Source organism: Xiphophorus couchianus, chromosome 13 (assembly GCF_001444195.1).
Source record: "Xiphophorus couchianus chromosome 13, X_couchianus-1.0, whole genome shotgun sequence".
Taxonomy (NCBI): domain Eukaryota; kingdom Metazoa; phylum Chordata; class Actinopteri; order Cyprinodontiformes; family Poeciliidae; genus Xiphophorus; species Xiphophorus couchianus.
The window spans coordinates 25,958,611-25,984,716 of NC_040240.1; the positions used below are offsets into that span (position 1 = coordinate 25,958,611).

Genomic DNA, 26,106 nt, shown 5'->3' on the forward strand with positions numbered 1-26,106 from the left:
CAGCTGCGTTTCTCGTTGCTAACCTGAGCTCATCCTGCCTTCACTGGTAACCAACAGCCTGAAAATGTTCAGGTACAAGTTTGTCTAGAAAACCCTCAGAAGGTCTGGAAAACTAATGATGAAGGAAGAAGGAGATTTTAGCTGAAAACTAAAGTTTACAGGTGTTAAATAAATATTTAGCTTGCTAGCTAGCTATTTAGTTTGGAGCTAAACATTTAGTTGGTATACTTGATATTTAGCTTGATAATGTAATATCTATAAATAAATGAATACAGTGAAAATATAATTTTAAATGTTTTTTTATCTTCTCACAGGCTAAATAACCCAAATTATTGCTAGTTTTTGATTGTAACTGCACTCCATAGGACGCTGTATGATATGTGAATCATCATCCGTCTCTATCTCAGATCCAGCTTTTCCTTTTGCTCATTCCCTGCATGGTGCCTGATGTGATTCATCTCATACACATATTTTCCAGTCTTTCCTCCTCAGTGACGTGGCGCTTTCCCTCCAGCAGCTGCTGAAGCACAAAATAGACGCAGGGACAGAAAACGTTCCTCAGAAAGCAGCAGCAGCAGCAGCAGCAGCAGCAGCAGCAGCAGCATTTCCTCCCCAGCAGCTCGCAGGCTGGGAGTTTTCCTGCTTCTTTTTCTGGCAGCTGGGAGAACAGCTCACCGCAGAGACAGAGCCGCTCCCAGGCAGGAGAAGAGATGCTTCCTGCTGGAGGGGCGAGTCTGGACATGCATCACTGCTGCAGCAGCTCAACCAGCAATCTGCATCACTCACTGAAACCAGCAGCATCAGAAACAGAACCAGGTCTGTCTGCATCAACAAGGCCAGCAGCTCAGAGTTAGTTCATTTTGATGAAAACAAATAAATATGACAAATGAAACTGAAATCTTGTTGGAAAAGCTGCAGCGGTTTGAGGTCAGATGATGAAACCAGCACTGAAATCTGGTTAGGCAGAAATATTGAATCGATGATGAAAGCTGATATTAAAATTATGCAAAGCGACTTAATGCATCAACGTGAGATTTTCAGCCATGACTGGAATCAATGCTGATTCCTACATTTGGGTCTCCATGATTTTATATTGAGTCAGAATTAAGGGATCAACATTGATACATGTACATTTGACAATATTCATATTAAAAATGCATCAAACACACAAATTAATAGTTCAATTAATTTTAAGTAAGAAAACAAAAGTTTTATTGGCTAAAAGCCAGTAACTTCATTCCTTTAGAGAAAGTTTGAATATTTGATCTGCAGCTAAAAAATCCTTTGAGAGTAGAAATGATCTGGTGATTATTTATAGATTAACTGAATAATAACTGGATGCAAAAGTCAAGTTAAGTTTATTTTAATAGAACATTTCAGCAACTCAGTTCATCTTCAGTTCAAAGTGCTTTACGTCATAAAACGTCATCAAATATGAAATATGAATTTTGTCACCGGAATCAAGCAAATACACATCAAATATGTGCGCAATGTTCTTCATAGTAAATTATTATATGTTGTTTTTAATATGTTGTTTAATTTTATACACCTTTTGTGAATGTTATAATTATTATCTCTACTTTTGGGGAAATTCTGCTGATTATTTCTTCGGTTTTGTGTTGATTTCGGCCTGAAGTCCGGTCGGCCTGCGCGGCTCCACTCGCCGCTTTCAACTGCTCTGAATCATCTGGCGAACCGAACCATTCAGGGTCCGAACCGCAGCAGAACCTCCCGCCTTTGGGGTTCGCTTTGAGGAGAGCCGCCGTGAGGAGAACCGGTTCGGTTCGTCAGAGTTCCCCAGAAATGACCTGAGGTCCGCTTCGGCCAGAAAACCCGGTTCTGCTCTTGTTCCAGTTGGTTCCGTCCATTTGTCCGGCATGAAGGTTTTGGCTGTGATAAGAAAAAAGTCAAGGCAGCGGAAGAGAGACAGCGAGCGGAAATTAGGTGCTTAAGACTTCAAAATAAAATAAATTGAACAAGCAAAAATGAAAGTCAATCATAAGAACAATCCGTAGTTTTGTCTAAACTTAAAATTTAATTTACTTTGGAAAGTAAACTGTGGAGGTCTGGAGAAAATTCCTCGGCATTAACAGGAGAGATTTATTACATTAATTCAAAGAGCCGTTCTGTTTCACATCATTTTAAAACATTATGTCAAATGTTTCAAGATTATTAAAGTTATTGACTGTTTAACGTTTATTTAGTTTGTGTTTTCAATTTTACTTAATCATTAATTCAATTTTTCTTTTTTAATTTGATCATATTTTTTAAATTTATACATTAAATAATTTTTCAGTGGTAATTAAACTCACAAAATTACATTGTAGGTCATTTATTGATATAGATTTAATTTAGTTTCATGCTTTTTTATTTTGTCTACTTTATTATCTACTTTACTTTGTTTTACCGTTTTATTTTTATTCTATTTAATTTAATTTTGTTTCGTTTATTTTACTTTGATTTGCTTAATTGAATTATTATTAGTAATAATAATAATAATAATAATAATAACATTTGTTTTATTTTGAAGTCTGTGACCGGAAGTGTGACCTTCCTCATGGGAACTTGACCTCCTCGGTTTTCAGTCTCTCCGTGTAGATTCCTCAGTGTAGACCCTCACACCGCAGAACCGAACCTCTGTGTTTCAGAACTTACCTCGCGGTTCCGGTTCGGAGACGAGATTTGAACACTTTTTATATTCCCGGCGTTGGTTCTATTCGGAACCGGTTCTTTCCCCCGCACCGTCCGTGGTTCCGTTCCTTCCTCTGTAGCTGGGTGTGTTAGGTAGAACTGGACCGGAGTTCGGCTCGTGTACCGCGCTGGTTCTGAGGAATGAACCCGTCTGGACCAGGTCTGGACCGACACCATGGATTTTAAAGAGCTGGGGGTTCGTCTGGAGGAGAAGCTGACCCTGACAGAGAAGAGTGAGTAACCAGAACCCGTCCTGACCCGGTCCGGTCCGCGGCACCGGTCCGGTTATCACGTCCATCAGCTGCAGAGAGTCAGCCAATCAGATCAGCCCGATTGGAAGCTGCTCAGAGGCACTCCGGCAGCTCTGCTGGTTCTGCCCAGGGCGGTTCGGCTGGTCCAGAAGGAAAGTTCTGGTTCTGGTGGTCCAATTGAGGTAGATGGTGGTTGCAAGTTTGGTTCTGATGTTGTGGAGAATCTCCAGATGTTTCTGCTGGGTTCTGAGGTGGAACCGTCTCTGTGCGGGTCAGAACCTCCTGCTGGTTCTTCTGGATGTGTGATGGAGGCAGAGGACTGGACCAGCTGCAGGGGAAGGTTCTGTTCGCTGCATCAGAGGTTGGTACCGACGGTACCGCCATGATCTGGGTCAGAAGCCCGTTCTGAGTGGTTCTGCTGCAGAGGCGGGCCAAAGTTCATCTTCTGGATCGGGTTGGTTCTGAGATCTGCTGGGTTCTGGTTCTGGTCCAGCGGTCTCCAACTTGCGGTTCTTAGTAACTTTGGCTAAAAGTGATTTTAATAATTTATAATAATAAAGTTATTTTCTGTTTTATTTCTAAAATAATTAAATAAACAATAAAACATCATCGATCTATGAAACTCTGGACCTGATTCCGGTTCTGGTTCTGTTGGTCCAGTTGATGACCAGTGGAACCAGCAGTTCACTGGGATTAGCACTTTGACTAGGACGTTCTCTGGTTCTGCTGGTCGGTTTAAACTGGGTCCATAAACCTCATTCTGGTTCTGTGACAAGTTTATTCTAGAGCTGAATTGATTATTTGTGATTAATTGATTATCATTGTCAACTAATGTTATCGATTAATCGCTAACAGACTCTAAAAGAGAGAACAGAAAAATAAGTAAATATGAACATTTTGCATCTGAGATGAAGAAACTTTCTTCGTTGCTCGTCCTGATCAGCCAGAGCTGCTCTAGCGGCAGGTTCACCTGGTTCACCTGGTTTACCTGGTTTCTATAAAAATATCCTACTAATCACCTTTATGTCCCGTTATTAATCAGTTAATCAATAATCAATAGAGCGGCTCAGTCTGCAGATTAATTATTTGCCACAAATGATCAAATGTTCACAACAAATCAAAGCTGTTATTGGCTTTTATTTTTATATTTAAAAATAATTTATTTATTTGCATGTATATATTTTTTAACATAGTATAAAATACATTTAAGAAAAATCTGCAGAACTTAAAAACAAACTGATTAATCGATTAATCGTCAGAATAATTGATTACTAAATGGTTTCCAGCTGCAGTTTGTTTGGTTCTGCTCAGCTGAGGTCTGAAGTTTGCTGGTTAACCTGAAGCTGTGTGAGATGCTGTGCAGCCAGAACCAGAACCAGAACCAGAACTGGACCTGTGAGGTGAAAGTGGGATTACAGGAAAAGCTTTTTCTTCCTGGCCTCTGTAGCTCCGGTCGCTGGGAGTTTTCCGGAGCCTCTGGAAGGTTTTCGGTGTTCTGGATCTGCAGCCGGTTCAGGAATCGTCCGCGATCAGCTGGAATCAAGGCAGATTCCCAAACGGCCGGATGGTCCCGGAGGAGAACGGGCCATAGGCGCCATAACAGGGGGGCCGGGGGGCCACGGGCCCCCCACTTTACGGCCCTGCCCCAGCTGGTCCCAGACATTCACACAGACTGCACACGTCTCTGTGTTTATATACAGACAGAGAAAACCTGCAGCACTGAGCTCTGGACCAAAAGGCTCCAGATCATAACGGTTTACGGACCGGCGCCGCTCCGGGCCGGGTCAGGATCAGGAACCGCTGGGTAATGTCTGGACCAGTTTTGCCCAAAAATGAAATAAGAATTCTGTATTTGTGCCACATCTGGACCACATGCAGTATTTCTAGAACCGTGGCGATGTTTCCTTTCCAACCGGCGTTGGAGCGTTAGCTTCACCTGCAGCCGCGGCCATCTTGGCTCCGGGTGAGGCTGAAAGCTGCCGGACTCGGAGAAAGACGTCTGAACCCAGCGACTCTTCATCGTCTGTCTGTGATTCACGGAGCAGCTGATGTTTACCAGCAGAGGCTCCGCGGCGTCATCTGACCCGGTTCACTGCTGACTCCCTCCTCTGACCAGACCAGCAGCTGATCTCTCATCTCACCAACACAAACCGGAACCTGCAACTTTTCTCTGTTCAGGAGGAACATGCAAAAACTCATGCAGTCACTTAAAAAGCCCAACGTTCAGGACGTAACAGAAAATGATCCGCCAAGTCAGAGGAAACCTGCTGCATCCAAGCATATGAATGGAAAGTTGAGTGGAAGGAAGAAAATCGGTGAAGAGTGAAGACAACCAGAATCCACAGCTGCTGAGAGTCTGGTTCTGTTCGCTTTGGTTTGGATCAGTTCTGGGTTTCTGATCCGATTCTCAGCTCTCTGGGTTCTACCGGGTCTCTGGTCCAAATTCCACTGGTTCTGATCCGACTGGTTCCCCCTCAGTTCTGATGGATGCAACAGAATCAAACAGTTCTTCTGGTTCTGGTCCAGACCCAGAGCACCTTTCAGCTCCTCTGTCCTAAACATCTGGACCAGAACCAGAACAGAACCGGAACCAGAACAAGTAAAAGAACAGAACCAGAACGAGAACCAGACCAAAACCAGACTGGTACCGCTGTGGGCGGGCAGCCGGATCCGTCAGAAGAACCTGTGTGTTTCTGAACCCGGTCCAATTGGGCTCAGCTGGACCAGGTTTGGGTTTGAATGGGTTTAGAATCTGAAGAGTTCAGGAAGTGATGTCACGATGAGATCATGGAAAACAGGAAGTGAAACTCAAGATGGACGTCTTGATTTCCTCCTTTTTCCCTTTGGCCTCCTTGGGCTGCTGGTTGCCGTGGCGACCAGGGAAGCAGGAAGTCGACTGTAAAGGAATCAGTTCTGGCCCGGTTCTGGTTTGGTTCTGGCTCAGTTTAGACTGGACCTAATCTCTAACTAACTAACTAGTTTCAGTTCAGAAGCAGATTTTTGTTTTGGATCAAACTTCAGTCAGAACCAGAGTCTGGACTTTGTTTTCCTCCCTGAGATCAGGAAAGGTTCTGGTCGGGTTCTGTCAGGATGCGTGCCGTCTGCTCCTCCTCGGTTCTGCTGGCTGTGAGGAGGAGCATGTGGGCCATGCTGCGACACAGACTGCAGCGCTTTGTTCCTGGAATGTGTTTCCTCTGCCGGGCGCCCCGCTGTCCCGCTGCGCTTCCGGCCCTGAAGGTGGCGGAGGAGGAGCGGGGGTCCGCTCCAGGACAAGGGGCTTTTCCAGGACAAATCCTGGGATTTCAGGAGAAATCCAGGTTTCTCCAGGTCTTCCTGTGTTGTCATCCTGCAGCAGCAGCTGGTCTGTGGTGTGTGTGAGGCGTCGGCTGCTCAGAAACATGCCACAGATTCCTGTGTTCGGCCTGACCCAGATCCAAGATGTCCGCGCAGCAGCCAGAATGTTTTCCTCTCAGAACCCTGAAAACGGGTCGGCCCGCTTCACTGAAACTCAGAACCCTTTCTGCTTTTACTGACCTGTATATAATCTGATCCCAGTTAGATCATAATAAATCTTCAGTGGGACAGAAAGTGAAGTCTGAGCTGATTCGCTCTGTAAACAGACTTCCTGCTGCAGACGCTCTGCGGTCGGGTCGCCTCCCTGAGGAGCCCCGACAGCAGCCAGAACCTTTTATGGGCCACATTCTCTCCAGCTAATAATATCCTGCCGCAGGCGGAGGAGCTTTCTGGGAAATGGAGGCGTCATTAATGGCAGCATCGTGTGATGCTGCAGCCTGGAGGCCGTTAGCATCAGGCATCTGGAATATCTTCCATCCTCATTCATTTATTAACACTGGACTCTGCAGAGGGTCCAGCAGCTGCAGCTTCCAGGAGATTCATGAACCGGACCAGATCCAGAATGTCTCTAAACTGAAACACAGAACGGCCAGAGGATCTTCAGAGTCCTCCTGCTGCAAACCAGAACCGCAGCCCGACGTTCATTTACTGAAACATCAATCTGAGGACTAATCAGTTGTAAAATACATTCTGCAGTTTTTTTATTTAACCACGAAAGCCTTTCTTGAGAGAAATTTGGAGTCTTCAGCTAGCTCTGCGGCTAACTCTGTGGCTAGCTCTGCGGCTAACCCTGCAGCAGCTTTTCCAAATTGAAACTGAATCTACAGGAAAGATTCAGCAGGCTGCCAAGGTATTAGGTTTTATTTTAGTGTAATAATTTACATTTTGTACCAAGTTTCAAATACAAGACATTAAACTTGTTAATTTGTTTATAGTAACTTCAGCAGTTAAAATATGCCACAAATGTAAATGAAAGCATTTTGTTTGTTTGCTGTTCCTGTAAGATTAAAATCAACAACCATATTAACGTCAGGCCGATGGAAGCTAACCACAAATGACCATCAGAACCACAGACTCCATCAGAACCACATCAGAACCACAGACCCCATCGGACCTCAGAGTTAAATGAAATGATGAACGGTGTTCCAGAAACCAGCAGAGTGTTTTCGTTCCTCTGCAGGTTCTTCAGCTGCAGCTAGTTAAACTTTAAAGGCACCAACCCTGCAGTCTGGTCTCCTCTGCTTTCAGTGCATGTCAAGTTTGACCTCTGACCTGTCTTCTGTCCTGCAGCCCTGTCTCTGCCGTCAGACTCTCCGTCCCTCCAGAACCGAGACCAGAACCCAGAGAAAGACCTGCTGAGCCCGGACGACTCGGCCGTGTCAGATCTGTCCCCTAAAACAGACTCCAGGACAGAGGCCTCCCTGAAGACGGATGGCAGACCTCTGACCCCGGCCTTCAGCAGCTGCAGCCCGCAGCCCAAGAAAGGTACGGCGAGCGCTGCATGCTCCTGGGAAACCGTCCTGATGGTGGGTCAGCTTAAATAAAGATGAACTTAACTTATGAAGCAAAATAAAGTAAAACTAGACAGAAAAACATCTGAAATGTGTTTCAGTCTGCTAAACACACACACACAGAGACACACACAGACACACACAAACACACACACACCAACACACACACGCAATCACACTGAAACACTCTGAAACACACACACAATAACACACACAGGCACTCGCCCACACACAAACACACACACACATTCATTAGCCTCAGTTTACATAAACACATTAGTGCTACTCTCTTCCATATTTCTATGTATTGTAAAATTGACCTTTTGTTTTCTTTTAAATTGTATTAAATTTTGACTTTATCTCCTCATTTAACTTGTTCCATATTTTTACGCCATGAATTGAAATACAAAAATTCGTTCTAGTTATTTAAGTCATTAATTGACGACTTTCTTCCATCATCACTATTATTGTTTTTATTTCTTATCAAAACAATAACAATGATGATCAAACTCTTTTAGGCGACGCCATGGTAACACGCCGCGGGTGTAACCATGGAAACAACATCTTTATCTGTTATCTATTCTTATATATTCTGTATATTCTGTATAATCTGTGCATATAGCTCCCATATTTATATTTATACACAATATCTATATCTCTTGCTATAACCCCTTATAGTCCATACATACATAGTCTTGTACATCTGTAAATAAATATTTATATCTCGTAGAGCACTTCTGTATAGATGCAAACTACATCTCGTTGCTTGTACTTGTGACAGTGCAATGACAATAAAGTTGAATTCAATTCTATTCTATTCTATTCTATCTGCTGATGGAGTTAGGAGATGTTTTCATGCTTCACAGTCCTGCTTCACACAATGGCTACCGGGTCAAACCGGGTCGCTCAGCCAGAACCAGGGTTCTTAATGAGCTACTGGTCCACTAAATATTAGTTTGAATTTTTTAAAGTTTTTGATGGTTTCTGACGTTTCATGATGTTTTCGGGGCGTTTAGCTGCAGATAGCAGTGGCGTGTCAGAAGAAGGTTAAGCCACTTTAATGAGCAGAACCAGGACCGTCTGATCCGCTCTCAGCTGGGTTTCCTGCTGCAGACGGACTGGGACCAGTCTGTCCCTCCCAGTACCTGCTGCTACTGGAACCTGGTCGTTCTCCTGGTTCCTGAGCGACTCGGATGTGGAGACGAGGAGGCGATCTGTGTGGGACGCTCTCTGCAAGGCGGAGGGAGGGAGGGATGCAGGTTGCTATGGAGACAGAGCAGAGAAGTGCTGCATGGAGCTCTGATTGGTCAATAATGTTAACACACATGTACAGGACGAGAGGCCAAGCTCTCTACTTCCATAGATCTGCTGAGCGGGTTCTGGTTCTGGCTCACCACTAGCAGTCAGTGTTGCAGTGTATCTGAAGAGGCCTCTGGCTGAGGACTGTTGCTGCCTCACATGCTAGCAGCTTAGCATCCAGGCAGCAGAGACGATATTCCACAGTAACTTCCTGGATGAGTGGATCTGCTGATCCACCTCATTTGCTTTTGCTGTTGCTGTTTAAATCTGTCTGTCTGGTTAGAAGGATGTTGGAGTAGGGGACCAAGCGTTCCTTAGAACGATGTAATACTCCAGCAGGGTGTTTGTTTGGACTGGAAACTCATCCTGTTGGTTTGCCAAAGATCTACTGCTCATCATGATGGATGGATGAGAATCCTCCTGGTCCTCTCTGGGATTTGGGGTCATAGGTCAGGTATTATTGGAGCTTTTGAGATGGTAATCAGCTGAAAACACCTTGTTGCCATGGCTATGTATCAGGGCTGTTGGAAAGTGAAAAAGGTCTTCCAGACCTAGAGGGAATAATTATCTAAATCATTCAAACAGAATGAACTAAACGTCTGGAAACAGAACCAGCCTGGTGCCACCAGGCGGCGCTGTTCTGGATCATTTCAGCTTCAGCCTGGTGCCACCAGGCGGCGCTGTTCTGGATCATTTCAGCTTCAGCCTGGTGCCACCAGGCGGCGCTGTTCTGGATCATTTCAGCTTCAGCCTGGTGCCACCAGGCGGCGCTGTTCTGGATCATTTCAGCTTCAGCCTGGTGCCACCAGGCGGCGCTGTTCTGGATCATTTCAGCTCCAGCCTGGTGCCACCAGGCGGCGCTGTTCTGGATCATTTCAGCTCCAGCCTGGTGCCACCAGGCGGCGCTGTTCTGGATCATTTCAGCTTCAGCCTGGTGCCACCAGGCGGCGCTGTTCTGGATCATTTCAGCTTCAGCCTGGTGCCACCAGGCGGCGCTGTTCTGGATCATTTCAGCTTCAGCTAATTCGTCTTTTCATTGTTTTCCTTTCAGACTCCATGAACTCAGAGCAGCGGCAGAAACTGGCCAAGGAGCGCAGAGAGGAGCGCGCTCGCTACATCGGTAAGAACCGCCATCGCGGTAACCATGGTAACCACAGTAACCACGGTAACCTCCGACTCTCTGATGCATGAAGCCGGGTTCAGTCTGGAACTTACCTCAGTTTCTAACGTTTGTCATTGTTTTCCTGCTGTCAGAGCAACAGACCCAACTGCAAGGTAAGCTGCTACGCTAGCATCCAACCGTCCATCCAACCATCCATCCAACCATCCACTCCTCCCCCTCCGCTTCCCTCTTGTTTCTGTTTAAAGTTCACCAAGGCTGACTCCAGCAGCAGCCAATCAGATCACGGTAAACTGAGGTCTTCAGCCAGACCAGATTGATTATTGATTGGTTAGCAGGTGCTCTGGGATCCGCCCCCTGACCTGATTGGCTGCTCTGGGATCCGCCCCCTGACCTGATTGGCTTTCGTTCAGCCTGCATGTGGAATCGTCTCACCTGGCGCTCGGTGGCGGTTTCATGTTGAATATTTCATAATGAGGCAGTGAAGGCCTGACATCACTGGAACTGCAGATTAGCAATCAATTAATCATAATTAGTCAATTATTGAAATAATCATCAACTAATTTAGTAATAAATTAACCGCTAACAGGAGTAAACAGTACTTACTTTTTAGTGAAAGGTCATATTCAGGTCAGCAATGAAGCCAAAACTGAACAAAAACATAAACATTTAAATTAAGATGTAAACAAACATTTTTATCTGAAAATCTGTTTTACCCAGAATTCCTCTAGTGGCAGTTTTATCTTCACCTGAATCTATTAATCACCTTTTTCTATCCATTTATCAATCAGTTGACCAATAATCAATCAGCAGATCAGCCGTTCCCTGTATTGACGTTAGAATGACTTTTTTAAATAAAATGAAGTAAAGAAGGCAGATTGTTTTAGAGCAGAAACAGCAGCAGGCTGCAGCGTTAATGTTTCCAGTCAGTTACAACATGTTTTATTCTGAAAGACCACATTTAGAAGCCACTTCCTGGATGGATTTATGTCTGTGAATCATGGTTCTGGTTCTGCTGAGTCTGAAAAATCCTGCAAAAATTCCCTAAGAATGTAGAAACCAAACCAGATTATTTTAATGTGGAGGACGACAGGCGATCGGCTCGGATCTGACCCTCAGGTGACTTCCTGTTTGTCATCGGCTGTGTGTGTGCCGACGCTGCAGCCGCCAAGAAGGCCCAGTGGCTGGAGAAGGAGGAGAAGGCGCGGCGGCTGAGGGAGAGCCAGCTGGAGGAGCGGCGCAGGAAGCTGGAGGAGCAGCGGCTGAAGGCGGAGAAACGCCGTGCGCTGCTGGAGGAGAAGCAGCGGCAGAAACTGGAGAAGAACAAGGTGGAAGCTAACGACTCTCCAATAACCACTTAACAATTTCAACAAAGCAGCAACACTCTCAATTCAGAACCTTTTAACTGATAAATGATTGAATCAGAACCCAATAGCATATTTAGACATGTCATCTGTTCTATCCAGAGTTTCTCTGACCAGTCATGGAGCTTCTTTAGACAGTCACATTAGCATTAGCTGCTACATGTTTAGCATTCAGATGCTATTTTAGGCTAGCATAGCTTTGCTCATAGGCTAACTCCTTTTAGCACAACTTAAACACAACAAAAACTAAAAAAGGTTTAAACTGTCTGGCACGTTAAACTGGGCTGCTGGTTTCCATAGGAACGATACGAGGCGGCCATCAAGAGGTCGACGAAGAAAACGTGGGCGGAGATCCGGCAGCAGCGTTGGTCCTGGGCCGGCGGCCTCAACCAGACGTCCCGCAGAGAGAGTGAGTCTCAGAAACCCAACATCCTGCCAGTAACCTGACGCCTGGCGCTGCGGCCGATGCTGCAGCAGATGCTGATGCTGCAGCTGATGCTACGCCAGGAAACAGCGCATCATGAGGGCGGTGTGCCAGAGTTGTTTCTCCTGCTAACTCTCAGAATCCCAGAATGCTTTTGGGCATCAGCTGGTTGAGTCTGAGGTCAGTAGAGAGCAGAGAAGCCGACCTTCACCAGCTGCTGTCTGTCAGAGACGAATTCAGATTCTGAATTTGGTGAAATCAGGATTTTATACCCAACAACCCCAAACTTTCCTCTAACTTCCATCCCAGCTTCCACAGCAGAGTCCAGAGTGGCTGAAACACGGCTGGGGTATCCGGACCCTGGCTGGAGGTGGGCCGGGTGTTCTGGCCCCGCCCCATGTGAACAGCTGTCTGTGTTGCGTTCTCTCCGGTGCAGGCAGATGCTCGGCCTCCACGGTCAACCTGCCCCGACAGGTGGAGCCTGTCATTAACAACAGGCTGTCCAAGTCCTCTGCCACCCTGTGGAACTCCCCCAACAGAAGTAAGGACGAGCCGACGTCAGCATCCACCAGGCCTTCCTCCTCTCCTCCTCCTCCTCATCCCCACCCTGACCCGGTCTCAGTGCTCGCTGTCGTCTGTGGTGGCCTGCCTGCCTGCCTGTGCTTGGTGACTGGTCATTTACCACCTGCTCCCTCTTGCTGTCACGCTCTCGGTCTCGTGTGCATCGTGGGTTTTACTTTGAGTTGGTGATTTGTCTTGATTTGAGTCCTTTGCATTTTTGATCACCTCTACATCTTTACTGGTGCGTCTGTCTCATGGGTTTATGAGCTCACATCCTGCTGCGCTCTGTGCTGGTGGTGGTGTTCAGTGTTCATACAGCACACTGTTTAAGATGATAGATATTATAATATGTTCCTGTTAGTTACTTCATGAGTTCAACTAACAGAGCATCATGTTTCAAAACAAAATCTAATAAAGATTTTGTTGTTTTATGAAACCCTTCCATTATATTAATGTTAATAGCTGGTGTAGGCTCCACTGTTCTCTGAGCGATGGATCATTTGCTCAAAGCAAAGTTTTACCATTTAAACAGCTGTGAACTTTTTAACTGAATCACTTTGAAAACAACAAGCCGGTTTTTTTCTGAGGTTTTATGGCTCTGGAGTACTGTAAAGTAAATGTTAATTGTTGTGGTATTTTTAACCACAACAAACTTCAAAATATCTTATATTGGCCATGTTTCTCATTCAGTTACGCACTTCATATGAAATGCAATATAACTTGGAATTAAACCAAGAAACGTGGCTTTTGGAGGTTCCTTCTGGCTCCGACTAGGAAAAACATTTTGAGCCAAAGGCCTTTCTAGCATGCTAAAGTAGTAGCATGCTAAGTAGGTATATACAGTTCAACCTTAGGCTCAAAGAAATATTTTGAGCTTTAAAGTGTTTGAGAGTTAACAGTTTAACCAAATCACTTTAAAAACAAGAGGCTCTGCTACACACTGGAGTAAATGAAAGCATGGCAACATGTTTATTTCAAACCACTGTTGTAACAAAGTTAAACATATTTTATATGGGACATGGTGTGATTTAGGGTCAAAACGAGAGCTGCCTGTTGTAAGTCAGCTGGTAGAAACAACAAGCTTTGAGCTACTGCAGCATGCTAACAGGCTAGCTCTGAAAGCTATGAGCTGAATGTAAGGATCAATTCTTATCTCGTAAAAATTAATAGACGGTTGGTTGCAGTGCAGCTCCAGCAAACTGAGCTGGTACTCCTGACCCAGTGGAGCCCCGGCATCCTGCACGCTCCAGTTCTGTCCTGGTTTAACTCACCTGGATCCAATGACGGCTCATTGGAGGAACTTTGACCTGCTGAGGAGGAAGTTACCACCAGCAGGGAGGAACTGGAACATGCAGGACCCAGTGCAGCTCCACTGACCTAAACTAACATCTTACTACTGTCTATTTTATTTTTAATAGTTTTGAAGCTAATCGAGGATACTTTAAACTTCATAAACTCTGAAGGGCCAAGATGCTAAACCAGATCTGTAGTTCGACTTTAACAATTTTGGAAAAGTAGTCAGATTAAAAACTGAATTGGAAAAAAACAACATATTTTTATTCTGCAATCATATTATAAAAAGCTGCAAATTTACCATTAAAGCTTCTTCAATTTGGGCCAAAGGGTTTGTTAGTGATCTGTGTTTTAATCCAACTCATGGCAACTTTATGAGAATGATCTAAAACATTTACTCTACAATGTAAAAATGATTGGAATAAACTCATTTAATTATAGTTAAACAAGGGGATAATTACAGCTAAAATCCCATGTACAGTATCACCTGAACCACACCTGGCTCAGGTGATCATTAACCATCAACCATTAGCTGCTTTGATTAGGCTGCTTCAGTTCAGCACTGGCTGCGTTGTTACCAGTTTTTACACTCAGATTTGTCTCATTTAGTCTCATTTGGCCTGAAATCATTGCTGAGTTTATGGAGCCGTTTGAACAGCACATAGGTCCAGCTACTTCTTCTGACCTTCAGTCTAAAAGCTGTTAAACTGTCAATTAGGCTCATTAATTCAGCACCTGAGTTGCTACATAAATTAGCAGCATCGTTTTTTTTATTTCAGTCTGTTTGGTTCTGACCAGCAGGTTAACGCTCAGTTCAAAGCTAGCATAGTTAGATCATCAGACGAAAAGGAAGGCGTTTCTCAAGGCCACACATTATCGCTTAATTATCCCTAGTTAATAATAATCAATAATATCAACATAAATCACCGTTAGTTTTACCAGTAGCGATTTTCAGACGTTTGTAAGTAGGGAGGGCTAAATGTTTATACCGTATGTTAAAAAATAAAATCCGTTTTGGTTACTGAAATAATGTGAAACTGACGTTTGTAGTAAAAAACAAATAATTATTTTAAAAACAATGTTACTTAACCTGGCCTTGTGACAAAGCACTGTACCCTTCATTCTAATTTTGTGGTTGAACGTTTAAAGCGGCGCCTGCAGATGAGCGATTCTGTCAGATTTCTGCTGCTGCAACTAGTCAATCAGTGTTTGCTGCAGAATCGCCCACCTGGAGTCTGCAGATAAACTTCATCTCAGTACAGCTGCAGCAGAACTAATCACATGAAACACAGAACCGTTGGTTCTGGAGATCATCAGACACTTCCTGCTATGGATGGATGATGGATGGATGATGGATGGATGTACCTGCAGAAAGGTAAACAGTTGGTCAGCAGCTCTTCCTCGTCCTGCTGCATCGTTAGAGGAAGAGGAGGAGGAAGAGGGAAATGTCTGTATCCTAGCAACAGGAGGTAGTGAGGTCATCGGTTATAAAACCCGATGAAGAGCCGATTGTCGTCCTGCTGAGGCGGCTTGCCGGCTCGTTCTGTGTCTCCGGTTTAAAGACGTTTCCAGATCCTGGAGCTGCAGAGAAGAAAATAATCTGACTGTAAAAATCTCTGACGCGTTTCTGATCCTCAGACAGGAAGCAGCCGTCCATCAGCGCCGTTCTGTTTCCTGTTGCTGCTCTGCAGTCAGAAAAACTTTGAGTCAAGATTAGAACAGCTGATATATTCAACGGGGATCTGATCATTAATCAGCCTCAGCTGCTCAAGTTTGAAAACTAACAAGATTTTATTCTGTGTTCTAAATACTAATTTCAACCTGAAAGGAAACAATAGCAGCAAACAGGCTTACAGGAAAACTAATGGAGCCAGACTCAGAACCCGGCTTGGTTCTGGATTCTGGTTCTGGTCTCGTCTGACATTAAGAAAGCAGATTTGATTTTTGGGATGTTTGTGAAAGGATGAATGTTTGGAAGCTGCAGACTCACGTCAGAGATTCATCACCAACCTCATCATCCTGCTCAGAGGTTCATGTGTTCATGGACTTATAACACATGAAGGAAGCAGAAGCACATCAGTGTGTGTGTGTTTCTGTGTGTGTGTCTGTCATTGTGTGTGTGTGTGTGTTTCTGTGTGTGTGTCTGTCATTGTGTGTGTGTGTGTGGTGCTGAGCAGTCAGTGACGGCGCCCTCTTGTGTCAGCCCGCAGCCTGCGCCTCAGCCCGTGGGAGAGCCGCATCGTGGAGCGGCTCATGACGCCGACGCTCTCCTTCCTGGCCCGCAGCCGCAGCGCCGCCACGCTGCTGAACAGCAGCGACTCTGGTGAGTGATGAGACGACAGGGTTCTGGTTCTGGTTCTGTTTGTAAGACCTGCCGATTTTTCCCATTTACATCAGAAAAGTAGATATTAAACTAGAAATATTTCACAGTTTGGACTCATTTTAGTCAGAGGAAGAGCTGGGAGTGTGTGTGTTTCAGTGTGTGTTTCAGTGTGTGTGTGTTTCAGTGTGTTTCAGTGTGTGTTTCAGTGTGTGTGTGTTTCAGTGTGTTTCAGTGTGTGTTTCAGTGTGTGTGTGTTTCAGTGTGTTTCAGTGTGTGTTTCAGTGTGTGTGTGTTTCAGTGTGTGTGTTTCAGTGTGTTTCAGTGTGTGTGTTTCAGTGTGTGTGTTTCAGTGTGTGTGTTTCAGTGTGTGTTTTTCAATGTGTGTGTTTTAATGTGTGTGTTTCAGTGTGTGTGTTTTAATGTGTGTGTTTCAGTGTGTGTGTTTCAGTGTGTGTGTTTCAGTGTGTGTGTTTCAGTGTGTGTGTTTCAGTGTGTGTGTTTCAGTGTGTGTGTTTCAGTGTGTGTGTTTCAGTGTGTGTTTCAATGTGTGTGTGTTTCAGTGTGTTTCAGTGTGTGTGTTTCAGTGTGTTTCAGTGTGTGTGTTTCAGTGTGTGTGTTTCAGTGTGTGTGTTTCAATGTGTTTCAGTGTGTGTGTTTCAGTGTGTGTGTTTCAGTGTGTGTGTTTCAGTGTGTGTGTTTCAGTGTGTGTGTTTCAGTGTGTGTTTCAATGTGTGTGTTTCAGTGTGTTTCAGTGTGTGTGTTTCAGTGTGTGTTTCAATGTGTGTGTGTTTCAGTGTGTTTCAGTGTGTGTGTTTCAGTGTGTTTCAGTGTGTGTGTTTCAGTGTGTGTGTTTTAATGTGTGTGTTTCAGTGTGTGTGTGTTTCAGTGTGTGTGTTTTAATGTGTGTGTTTTAATGTGTGTGTTTCAGTGTGTTTCAGTGTGTTTCAGTGTGTGTTTCAGTGTGTTTCAGTGTGTGTTTCAGTGTGTGTGTGTTTCAGTGTGTGTTTCAGTGTGTTTCAATGTGTGTGTTTCAGTGTGTGTGTTTCAGTGTGTTTCAGTGTGTGTGTTTCAATGTGTGTGTTTCAGTGTGTGTTTCAGTGTGTTTCAATGTGTGTGTTTCAGTGTGTGTGTTTCAGTGTGTGTGTTTCAATGTGTGTGTTTCAGTGTGTGTGTTTCAGTGTGTGTGTTTCAATGTGTGTGTTTTAATGTGTGTGTTTCAGTGTGTTTCAGTGTGTGTGTTTCAGTGTGTGTGTTTCAATGTGTGTGTGTTTCAGTGTGTTTCAGTGTGTGTGTTTCAGTGTGTGTGTTTCAGTGTGTTTCAGTGTGTGTGTTTCAGTGTGTGTTTCAGTGTGTGTGTGTTTCAGTGTGTGTGTTTCAGTGTGTTTCAGTGTGTGTTTCAGTGTGTGTGTTTCAGTGTGTTTCAGTGTGTGTGTGTTTCAGTGTGTGTTTTAATGTGTGTGTTTCAGTGTGTTTCAGTGTGTGTGTGTTTCAGTGTGTGTGTTTCAGTGTGTGTGTTTCAGTGTGTGTGTTTCAGTGTGTGTTTTAATGTGTGTGTTTCAGTGTGTTTCAGTGTGTGTGTGTTTCAGTGTGTTTCAGTGTGTGTTTCAGTGTGTTTCAGTGTGTGTTTCAGTGTGTGTGTGTTTCAGTGTGTGTTTCAATGTGTTTCAATGTGTGTGTTTCAGTGTGTTTCAGTGTGTGTGTTTCAATGTGTGTGTTTCAATGTGTTTCAGTGTGTGTGTTTCAGTGTGTTTCAGTGTGTGTGTTTCAATGTGTGTGTTTCAATGTGTTTCAGTGTGTGTGTTTCAGTGTGTGTGTTTCAATGTGTGTGTTTCAGTGTGTGTGTTTCAGTGTGTGTGTTTCAGTGTGTGTGTTTTAATGTGTGTGTTTCAGTGTGTTTCAGTGTGTTTCAGTGTGTTTCAGTGTCTGACCGTCCCGTTGCCTCCTCCAGCCTCTCTCAGCCCGTTCACCAGTTGCTCCCATCAGCACCGGAGCTCCGCTGAGCGTTGGAGGGTTTCGTCCGCCAGCACGCCGGACATCACGCAGAGGCAGCGGCGACGCAACTCCACGCCGGTGAGCCGGGGGTCAGAGGTCATTTCTGAAATGTTGAAAGTGCCTGTCGCTGCTGCTTGAATAATTAGTAGCTGCAACTTTCTGAGCGATTAACTCAGAACATGTTGAGTCAGCTGTTGCTATGGCCACACACAAATCGCCATTAAACCGCCGCACATTTACATCTGACTTGTCCCAATAAGATATTAATCAATTAACACATGATAGTTTGAGATCAATCATTTCTATTTAATAGTTTTTGAAGGACATTTTTGCTAACAGAGATTTAATAATCTATTTTATTTCAGTTTAATTTATTAGTTTTTTCTTGTTTTATTTTGGATATATTTCAAATTCTTTCAGTATTAAAAGTTTATTTCAAAGTTGAAGTTTATTAGTCATATTTTACTGGAAAGGTTGAACCTGCATTATTATATCATTATCAATATATGAATCAAAAATGATCTCAAAAATCAAAATTATTGTTAATCACAATAATTACTGGGTCAGTTTATCCGTCCTCTCTGTGCGCGCTGCTGCCACCTGCAGGTGGACAAGAAGAAGAAGGAGAAGAAGGACAAGGAGAGAGAGAATGAGAAGGAGAAGAACGCGCTCGCCAAGGAGAGAGTGCAGAAGAAGAGACAGATGACATCATCAGTGAGCGCCAGCGTCTCCAGGTCCAGACCGGAGGCCAGGTACCGACCGGATCCGGAACGTCTTCCTTCATCCTCCTCTCTGCTCCGTAGCGCCCCCCGGGCCAGGAACCGGCCCCCGTCTCCGGCCCCCAGGAGCCGCCCGCTGTCCCCTCTAGTGCCGACCTCCAAGCCGCCCCCGGGCAAGAAGACGCCCTCGGCCGCCACCAAGCCCCGCCCCAAACGGGCCCAGACACCCGCCAGAGTGCAGCCGCAGGCCGTGGCCGCTGTTACCGTGGAAACCAGGGAGGAGACGCAGCGCACCGACGACTTGGCGGAGAAAAACAGTGGGTTGCCACGGCGATATACACTGTAAACACAGATAAGTTACCAGAACTCAAACTCAGAGTTTCTAAATTTAAAATCATAAGTTTGTTTAAATTAAATATTTTATTAAACATTTTAAACATATTTCAATTACAACCATTTAAAGTTTTTAGATATATAAACTCAAACATTTTCATCTTTCAAGACTTCAGTTTTTTTCAACAGAACTCAAAAAAATAATAATGATAAAATGTTTCTATTGTTATTGTTTTAAGTAAAATATTCTGACTTTAATCAAAGTGCAAAATGTAACATAAAGTAAAAATGACAATTATAAAGACTGAGAATCCAATCAGGGAGCTTCAGACAGACCCGATCAAAGGCTCACAGAGAGGAGCAGTTTTCCTCTGACATCATTTCCTGTGTTTCTCCTCAGGCTGCAGCGTCGTTCCCGCCATCGTGGTTTCCTCTGCCACGCTCACGCCTCCGTCCCTCGGCCCGCCCGTCGTAGCGCCGCAGCCCGCCGCTGCTGTTGGCGCTGCGTCCGCCCCGGCTGCGGCGCCGCCCAGCAAGCCGTCGGCCGGCACCAACGACCCGGAGGAGGCGGCGCGCGCTCTGGCGGAAAAACGGCGTCAGGCGCGGGAGCAGCGGGAGCGGGAGGAGTGGGAACAGCTGGAGCAGGAGCGCCGCAACAGGTGAGGATGACATCAGCAGGTCTGGACTGACCTGGGTGATGTTCATGTCTGGCTTCAGAAAACTTTGACTAGGACAGGAAAGGAAAACCATGTTAATGTTAAATTTACTGTTTATTAGCTCATGCTACTTTCAAATAGTTAAGATAATATGACACACTTCAATAACACTCTGCATTTCAAATCCAAATAGTTTTTAAAGTTTGCTGTTCCTGTAAGGTTAAAATCATAACAGCTGATATAATGTAAGCTAATTCCTAATGCTAGCAGCTATGCTACACATGCAGTAACGATGAAGCATCTGCTGTTGACTTGCTGTGATGGGGCCCAGATGAAAATCTGCCCAGGGCCCCAGAGCGGTTTGGGCCGGCCCTGTCAGACCGGAGATCAGGTTTTATCCCAGCGTTAGCCTGAAGCCGCTCTCTGCTCCTCAGGCTCGTCAGGGAGGAAGCGGCGGCCCGCGACGCCGAGGAGAGGAGGCGGCGCGAAGAGGAGGCGCGCTTCATGGAGGAGCAGCAGCGCCTCCGGGACGAAGCTCAGCGCGCCGAGGAAGAGGAGGAGGTGCAGAGGAAGGCCAAGGCCGAGCAGGAGGAGAACGAGAAGCTGCAGAGGCAGGTGGGTCACTGGCGAGGTGCTGCCCCCTGCTGGCTGTGGAAGCTAATGGAGACTTTCAGGATGTTTTCCACCAAGAACGTCTGAAGACACTGAGAGCAACTTCCTTCTTCACCAGATGGAAACTAAATGGAGGCGTCAGATTTCAGTGGTTGGAGGATTTCTCTTTAGTCTTTGGCTAAAGACCAGGAGCCATTTCTCCTGCTAGCGCAGGATGTGGGCAATCCAGGTCCTCAAGTCCTGCAACTCTTGGACGTCTCCCAGGTTGAACCCGCTTCAGTCAAGCAGCTGGATCACCTCCTGAGAGCAGTCAGGTTCTCCAGGTCATGCTAATGGGTCACATCTAAAGGTTGCAGGACTCGAGACCTGGAGTTGCTCACCCCTGAGCAAGCACTAGGCCAGCATGTTGGTTTAGTTGTATTTACCCAGAATGCTGAGGTTCGGAGGACCAGAGTTTGATTTCTCCATTTTAACCCGACTCCAGTCCGTTTGCCCAGAAAGTCCAGTTCGGTTGGTGAGGTGTGAACGCTAGTTGACCTCTGACCTCTGGTCCTCCAAACCTCGGTCTGGGTTCAGTTGAAGTGAACTCTGGTTTGGTTTGAATGTGAACGCCAAGAGGACTGGAGACCGCTCCAAAAGCAGCAGGGCATTCTGGGTAAATACAGCCAAAGCTAACGTGCTAGCCTAGCGCTAGACTTTAGCCAAAGACTAAAGAGAAATCCTCCAACACTAAAATCATCAGGCGTTGACTGAGGATTTAATCTCAGCAGGTTTTTTTGGGAACTTTTTAGAGTTTGTGTTTCTGACTCTTGTGGCCATTTATTCTAAATTTTTGTGGATTGTAATTTCTACCAATTTAGTTTTCTTCTTTGGGTAGTTAGAATACATCTAAGTTAATTTAGAACCAAAATTTGTAATTATTTTTTATATTTGGAATTATTCAGATTACGTTGTTAATTGTTAGACCCTCCATTGATTAGAGTAATTAAGATCTCCGGTGCTTGGTGGAGGTTTGTTGTTTGGTAAATGTCTGTTGTTTTTGACGGGAGGTTTTGTAAATGATTTTTTGGCCACTTTTTAGAGCTTCAAACATCGAATTGAGATTAATTTTCGTTTTCAACTAAGTTGCAAGACATTTTTAGTAATTATTTTGTCTCTACTTTTGCAAGAAATAAATCATATATATATACATTTTTACAAAACAATCAAGTCAGAAGTACGTGCAAATCAAACCACCTGTTACCACAGCTTTGTTTTTGGAACAAGGCGCTACGCTGACCTTCACCTCAGAGCTGCAGCGTCTGCTGCCCCCTGCTGGCTGCAGGTTGAGCTGGTCAGAGCGTCTCCTCTGGTTTGTGTCTCTGTCCTGCAGAGGGACGAGGCGGAGGCCAAGGCCCGCGAGGAGGCGGAGCGTCAGCGCGAGGAGAGGGAGAAGCACTTCCTGAAGGAGGAGCAGGAGCGGCTGGAGAGGAAGAAGGTGAGGGAAAGTTCATGTAGTCGGCGCGGCGCTGTGAGCGGTTAGCTGATGTGATCTGGTGTTGGCAGCGCCTGGAGGAGATCATGAAGCGGACCCGCAGGAGCGACGCCGGAGAAAAGGTTGGTGTGATCCGCCCCGAGTCGCCGCTTGTTGTTGAGGCGTAAAAACACAACGCTGCTGCTGTTCCGTCCTCAGAAGGACGTCAGAGCGCCGCCGCAGGTCAACGGCTCCGAGCCCAACCAAGGTCACGGTAAGGTCACCGCATGACACCGCGTTGCAGGAAGATTCCTCCTCGTTTGGTTTCCGAAACAAAAAACAACAAAACTGAACAAAGCAAATCAAAATTAACCTGGTAAAGATCAGCAGCTGGATGCAACAGAGCTGAAAGCAAACAGTATCTTACCTCCAAAAACTGGTAACAACTTCTCAGGATTCGATTAAATCCACAATGAAAACAGTAAAAATTATTAAAACGACCAAAAACGAAACACAATCAATCACAATTTGTAATAGTTTGACTGAAAACCTAAACTTTAGTCTTAGATTTCCTGGATTTTTAAAAACTCACTAAAATTAACCAAAAACACAACATGCAGTAAATACAGAGAAATACTTTATTTAGTAAAAGTAATGGGAGCAAAATAAGATATTACTAACATAAAGAAACAAACAGTCATTTTATGGCAAGAAAAAAATAGATATGAAGCCTAGGCGCAAATTCAAACTGGAAGACTCTTTTATCCCCACCGGGACCCGTTAATTGAAGCGACCAGCCCACAATCGTCGACCTATCAACGCCGGACCAAGCCACGTCACGTCCAATCATCGACCAAGTCCCAGCTGATAAGGACCTTCATTCATGGTGTCCTTCGCTCTCCAGCCGAGCTCAACCCACCACCACCCCTTCTCCTCCATTCGCCCGGTCCTGAGGCCCGCACCCTTCTTCAACCTCCACCACCAGAACCGGGCCCTGGGGGACGACGTTCCTAACAGCATCGGGATGCTCATCTGAAGCCTGTCGCTAACGCTGCGATAACCGTTATCCCCACCGGGGCCCGAGCGCCAAAGACTTTAAATTCTGTTTGTCAATAAACTCTTCTAATTATCTTCTCATCTCCGTCTGAGTCTCTCCAGATTGAAATATCAGTGTGATGTTTGGCAAGACGAGTTTATTTTTATATCACAGCAAAAATCAAAAACACAAAAACATTACAATAATTTTACAGTTAAAACTTTAAACAAGAAAACAGTGAAATATTCAATCTGACATCATAAAGCAACTTTATTAAATGTTACACCTCATTTTAGGTGTTTCAGGTCATATAGGAAATTTTCCGCCATCTGGCGTAAAATTACTTAAACTGAAGCTTTTCTCCTAGTTGTTGATAAAAATACATAATATTCATATTTTCTATAAGTTTTTCTTGAACTAAAGAGATTTTACTATTATTTTTTTTATTTTAGTATATAAATTAGAGTTAATAATAATAAATGATAAAACATAAAAATAATGTATAAATAATAGTAAGAAATTATTTTATTAATGATAAAAGTATAATTATGAATAATTAATAGTAACAATAATAAATGATGTCTCTACAGCTGCTGCCACCCTGCTGGGCCCCGGGCCCCCGGCCCCTGGACCCCCTCTGACCGGCCCTGTGACCGTTAACGGCGTCCAGCCCGCCTCGCATCAGAACGACGTCTCGGCCAACGGCGAGCTGGAGCGCCGTGCCTTTGAGGGGGCGGAGCCTTACCTGAGGAAGGCGGGCGCCATGAAGCCGCAGCATGTGGCAGGTAGCCAATCAGAGCGCAGTTTTCACCAGGTGAAAGAAAAAGTGAACAAACTCATCATCCTCTCTGCTGTCTACCTGCAGAGGTTCTGTGAATCACCATGGAGACCGCCTGGAGGTCACGCCCCTCTGAGGCCACACCCCTCAGACCAGCAGAGTGCCAAACATGGAGGAACTGAAACTTTAAAACTTTATGTCACTTCCTGTTCCAGCGCTGAACCCGGAAAGGTTTTCCTTCCTGCTGCAGCCAAGACGGAACGGCTGCAGCTGATTGGCCGAAACCCGACTGAACGGCTGCAGCTGATTGGCCGGCTTGCCCCTCCTGATCTGACCCTGGAGCAGCGGCAGTGGCTCCTGTTATTATTCTGCTGTTGTTCCTGTCTTCTTCAGTTCTACCGTGTGTGGGGGCGTGGGGGGAGTGTGTGTGTGTGTGTGTGTGTGCGTGTGCGTATGCGTGTGTGTGTGTTTCTGTTGTTATTTAAGCCGCCCCTGTAAATGTCAAACCGGCGGCTGCTTCCTGTTCAGGACAAATAAAGCTTTGAGGAAACGGAGCCAAGCTGCCTGCTTCTGTTCTCATCACGATGACGTCATCATGATGACGTCATCAGGTTCCAGGCGGTTCTGAAGCGGAGCCGCTCGTTATTCTGACAGTCAGCAGGAAGCCCGGCTGGTCGAGGTGCTGCAGATCATGCACAGGGCGACAGTGGAGAGGAAAACAGGAAGAAACCTCCAGCAGAACCAGGATCAGAGTTTAGAGCGGACAGAACCAGAACCACAGAACCAGGTGCAGCTTCTTCAACTGAAGTGTTAAATATAGATATAATAATAAATTGGTTAATTGGCTAATGATGCTTCTTACTAACAAATTTAGCAGTTTTCAGTTTTTGCTGGAATAAATTAGTTGAATTTCCACAACAGAGCGAAGCAGGAAGAATCAGAAATATAACTTCAGATATTTTTATCAGGTTGAAAACAAACTTTTCTTTATTTTAAAACCCAAAAATAGAAATAGATCCAGCGGTTCTGGTCGGTTTTATTCAGCCGGACCAGAGAAGTTTCAGAATCCTGGACCACAGGGAGAACCTGAAGGCAGCAGCAGATCAGCTGATTGGCTCCTCCACGATGACATCACTCTGATCATAAAACATTTCCCTATTTAAATACTTGAGATCGTTTTACATTCATGCTACTTAGCTGCAGTGTGACGAAACCTCCAGCAGGTGGCAGCACCAGCCTGTGTGTTGACAGTTTTTTCTACAGAGAAATCCTCCAGAACCAGATTGTCTTCAGTCAGAAGCTTCTTCAGAACCGCTGTGATGCAGACTGCTACAGGAGAGGTCCTTCCGTTGTGCAACAAAAACTCTTCACAGAAAATAATATGAATTACAGCAATATTTCAGTTAATCTCTCTTGGATCAGTTACATTTTTAAAAAATAGAATAGAAATGTGTTTATTGCCCCACTGTGGGGTATTTCAGGGTAATAAGTGTTCATCAGTGCTTTGACACAAAACGCAAAGTTTGGGGAAGTTTAAGTTTTAAAGTTTTATAATGCATTTATTAAGTCATAAATGCAGTAAAGGGTTTAGTTTTTATTGCTGAAATTATAATTTTGTTTGCAGACCAATAGAACCGAAAACGTTCGACCCGAAAAGTCCAGAACCTGAAAACGATTCTTTATTGAAGCAAAGAACCGAGACTCTGCAGCACTTAATAAACTCTACAGCAGTTTATCATAAATAAATTCAGTTTATCATAAATAAATTCAGTTTATTATAAATAAATTCAGTTTATCATAAATAAATTCAGTTTATTATGAATAACAAAGCAGTTTTAGTCGCTGATCTGACGTAACACTGGATGCGGTTTGTGATGTTTTCTCCTTTCAGGTTCTTGGTTGTGTTTCCTGAAGCTGCAGCAGCTGCAGGATTCACTCGTCTTCCTCCTCCAGGTGAGGTCATGGTGACCTCTGACCTCATTCAGAACGCTGACGCTGCAGACGATTTAATGCTTGGAGGCAAACAGCTAAAAGCCTCACAGCTTCATTCAACACGTTGCTCAGTGAGGTTTCCCACAGAGGCTGCAGACAGATGTTAGTCATTCATTCAGAAATGTTGCTGTTTTGAATTAAAAGTTTAGTTAGCATGAAAAATCTGTAATTTGAAGCTATGTATGTAACTCCAACATATTTAGCAAGCAAGTTCATGCTAACGTATTATTTAGCTTGCTAGCTGAATATTTAATTAGTAAGCTAAATATTTAGCTCCACCTAAATATTAAGTTAGCAAGTTTCAAGATAAATATTTAACTTCAGTATTTAACTTGCTAACTACA

General features: G+C 44.7%; 1 protein-coding gene across 6 annotated transcripts; it reads left to right on the forward strand.

Annotated features, from left to right (window-relative positions):
• The first annotated feature begins 448 nt into the window (after window positions 1–448).
• Window positions 449–24,324, forward strand: map7d1b (MAP7 domain containing 1b). Of its 6 annotated transcripts, XM_028036335.1 has the most exons (18): window positions 454–816; window positions 7,587–7,781; window positions 10,158–10,226; window positions 10,361–10,381; window positions 11,391–11,554; window positions 11,891–11,999; window positions 12,451–12,555; window positions 16,072–16,191; window positions 18,140–18,261; window positions 18,790–18,917; window positions 18,987–19,219; window positions 19,636–19,894; window positions 20,326–20,506; window positions 21,876–21,980; window positions 22,049–22,099; window positions 22,176–22,230; window positions 23,583–23,777; window positions 23,858–24,324. In XM_028036335.1, the coding sequence occupies exons 1-18, from the start codon at window positions 711–713 to the stop codon at window positions 23,866–23,868; spliced, it is 2,229 nt and encodes a 742-aa protein (XP_027892136.1). In that variant the 5' UTR covers window positions 454–710; the 3' UTR covers window positions 23,869–24,324. The 6 variants fall into 6 exon arrangements, with proteins under 6 accessions (XP_027892132.1, XP_027892137.1, XP_027892133.1 ...); XM_028036331.1 differs by having other exon boundaries at window positions 449–816; window positions 18,790–19,219; XM_028036333.1 differs by lacking the exon at window positions 454–816 and adding an exon at window positions 2,528–2,924 and having other exon boundaries at window positions 18,790–19,219.
• The last annotated feature ends 1,782 nt before the right edge of the window (window positions 24,325–26,106 follow it).

Excerpts from the sequence above, each read along its gene's own strand:
- map7d1b (XM_028036331.1), top strand. The coding sequence starts at position 711 with ATGCTTCCTGCTGGAGGGGCGAGTCTGGACATGCATCACTGCTGCAGC. Across the intron at positions 12,000-12,450 it reads CCAGACGTCCCGCAGAGAGA|GCAGATGCTCGGCCTCCACG; the intron begins GTGAGTCTCAGA and ends TCTCCGGTGCAG. Across the intron at positions 12,556-16,071 it reads GTGGAACTCCCCCAACAGAA|CCCGCAGCCTGCGCCTCAGC; the intron begins GTAAGGACGAGC and ends CTCTTGTGTCAG.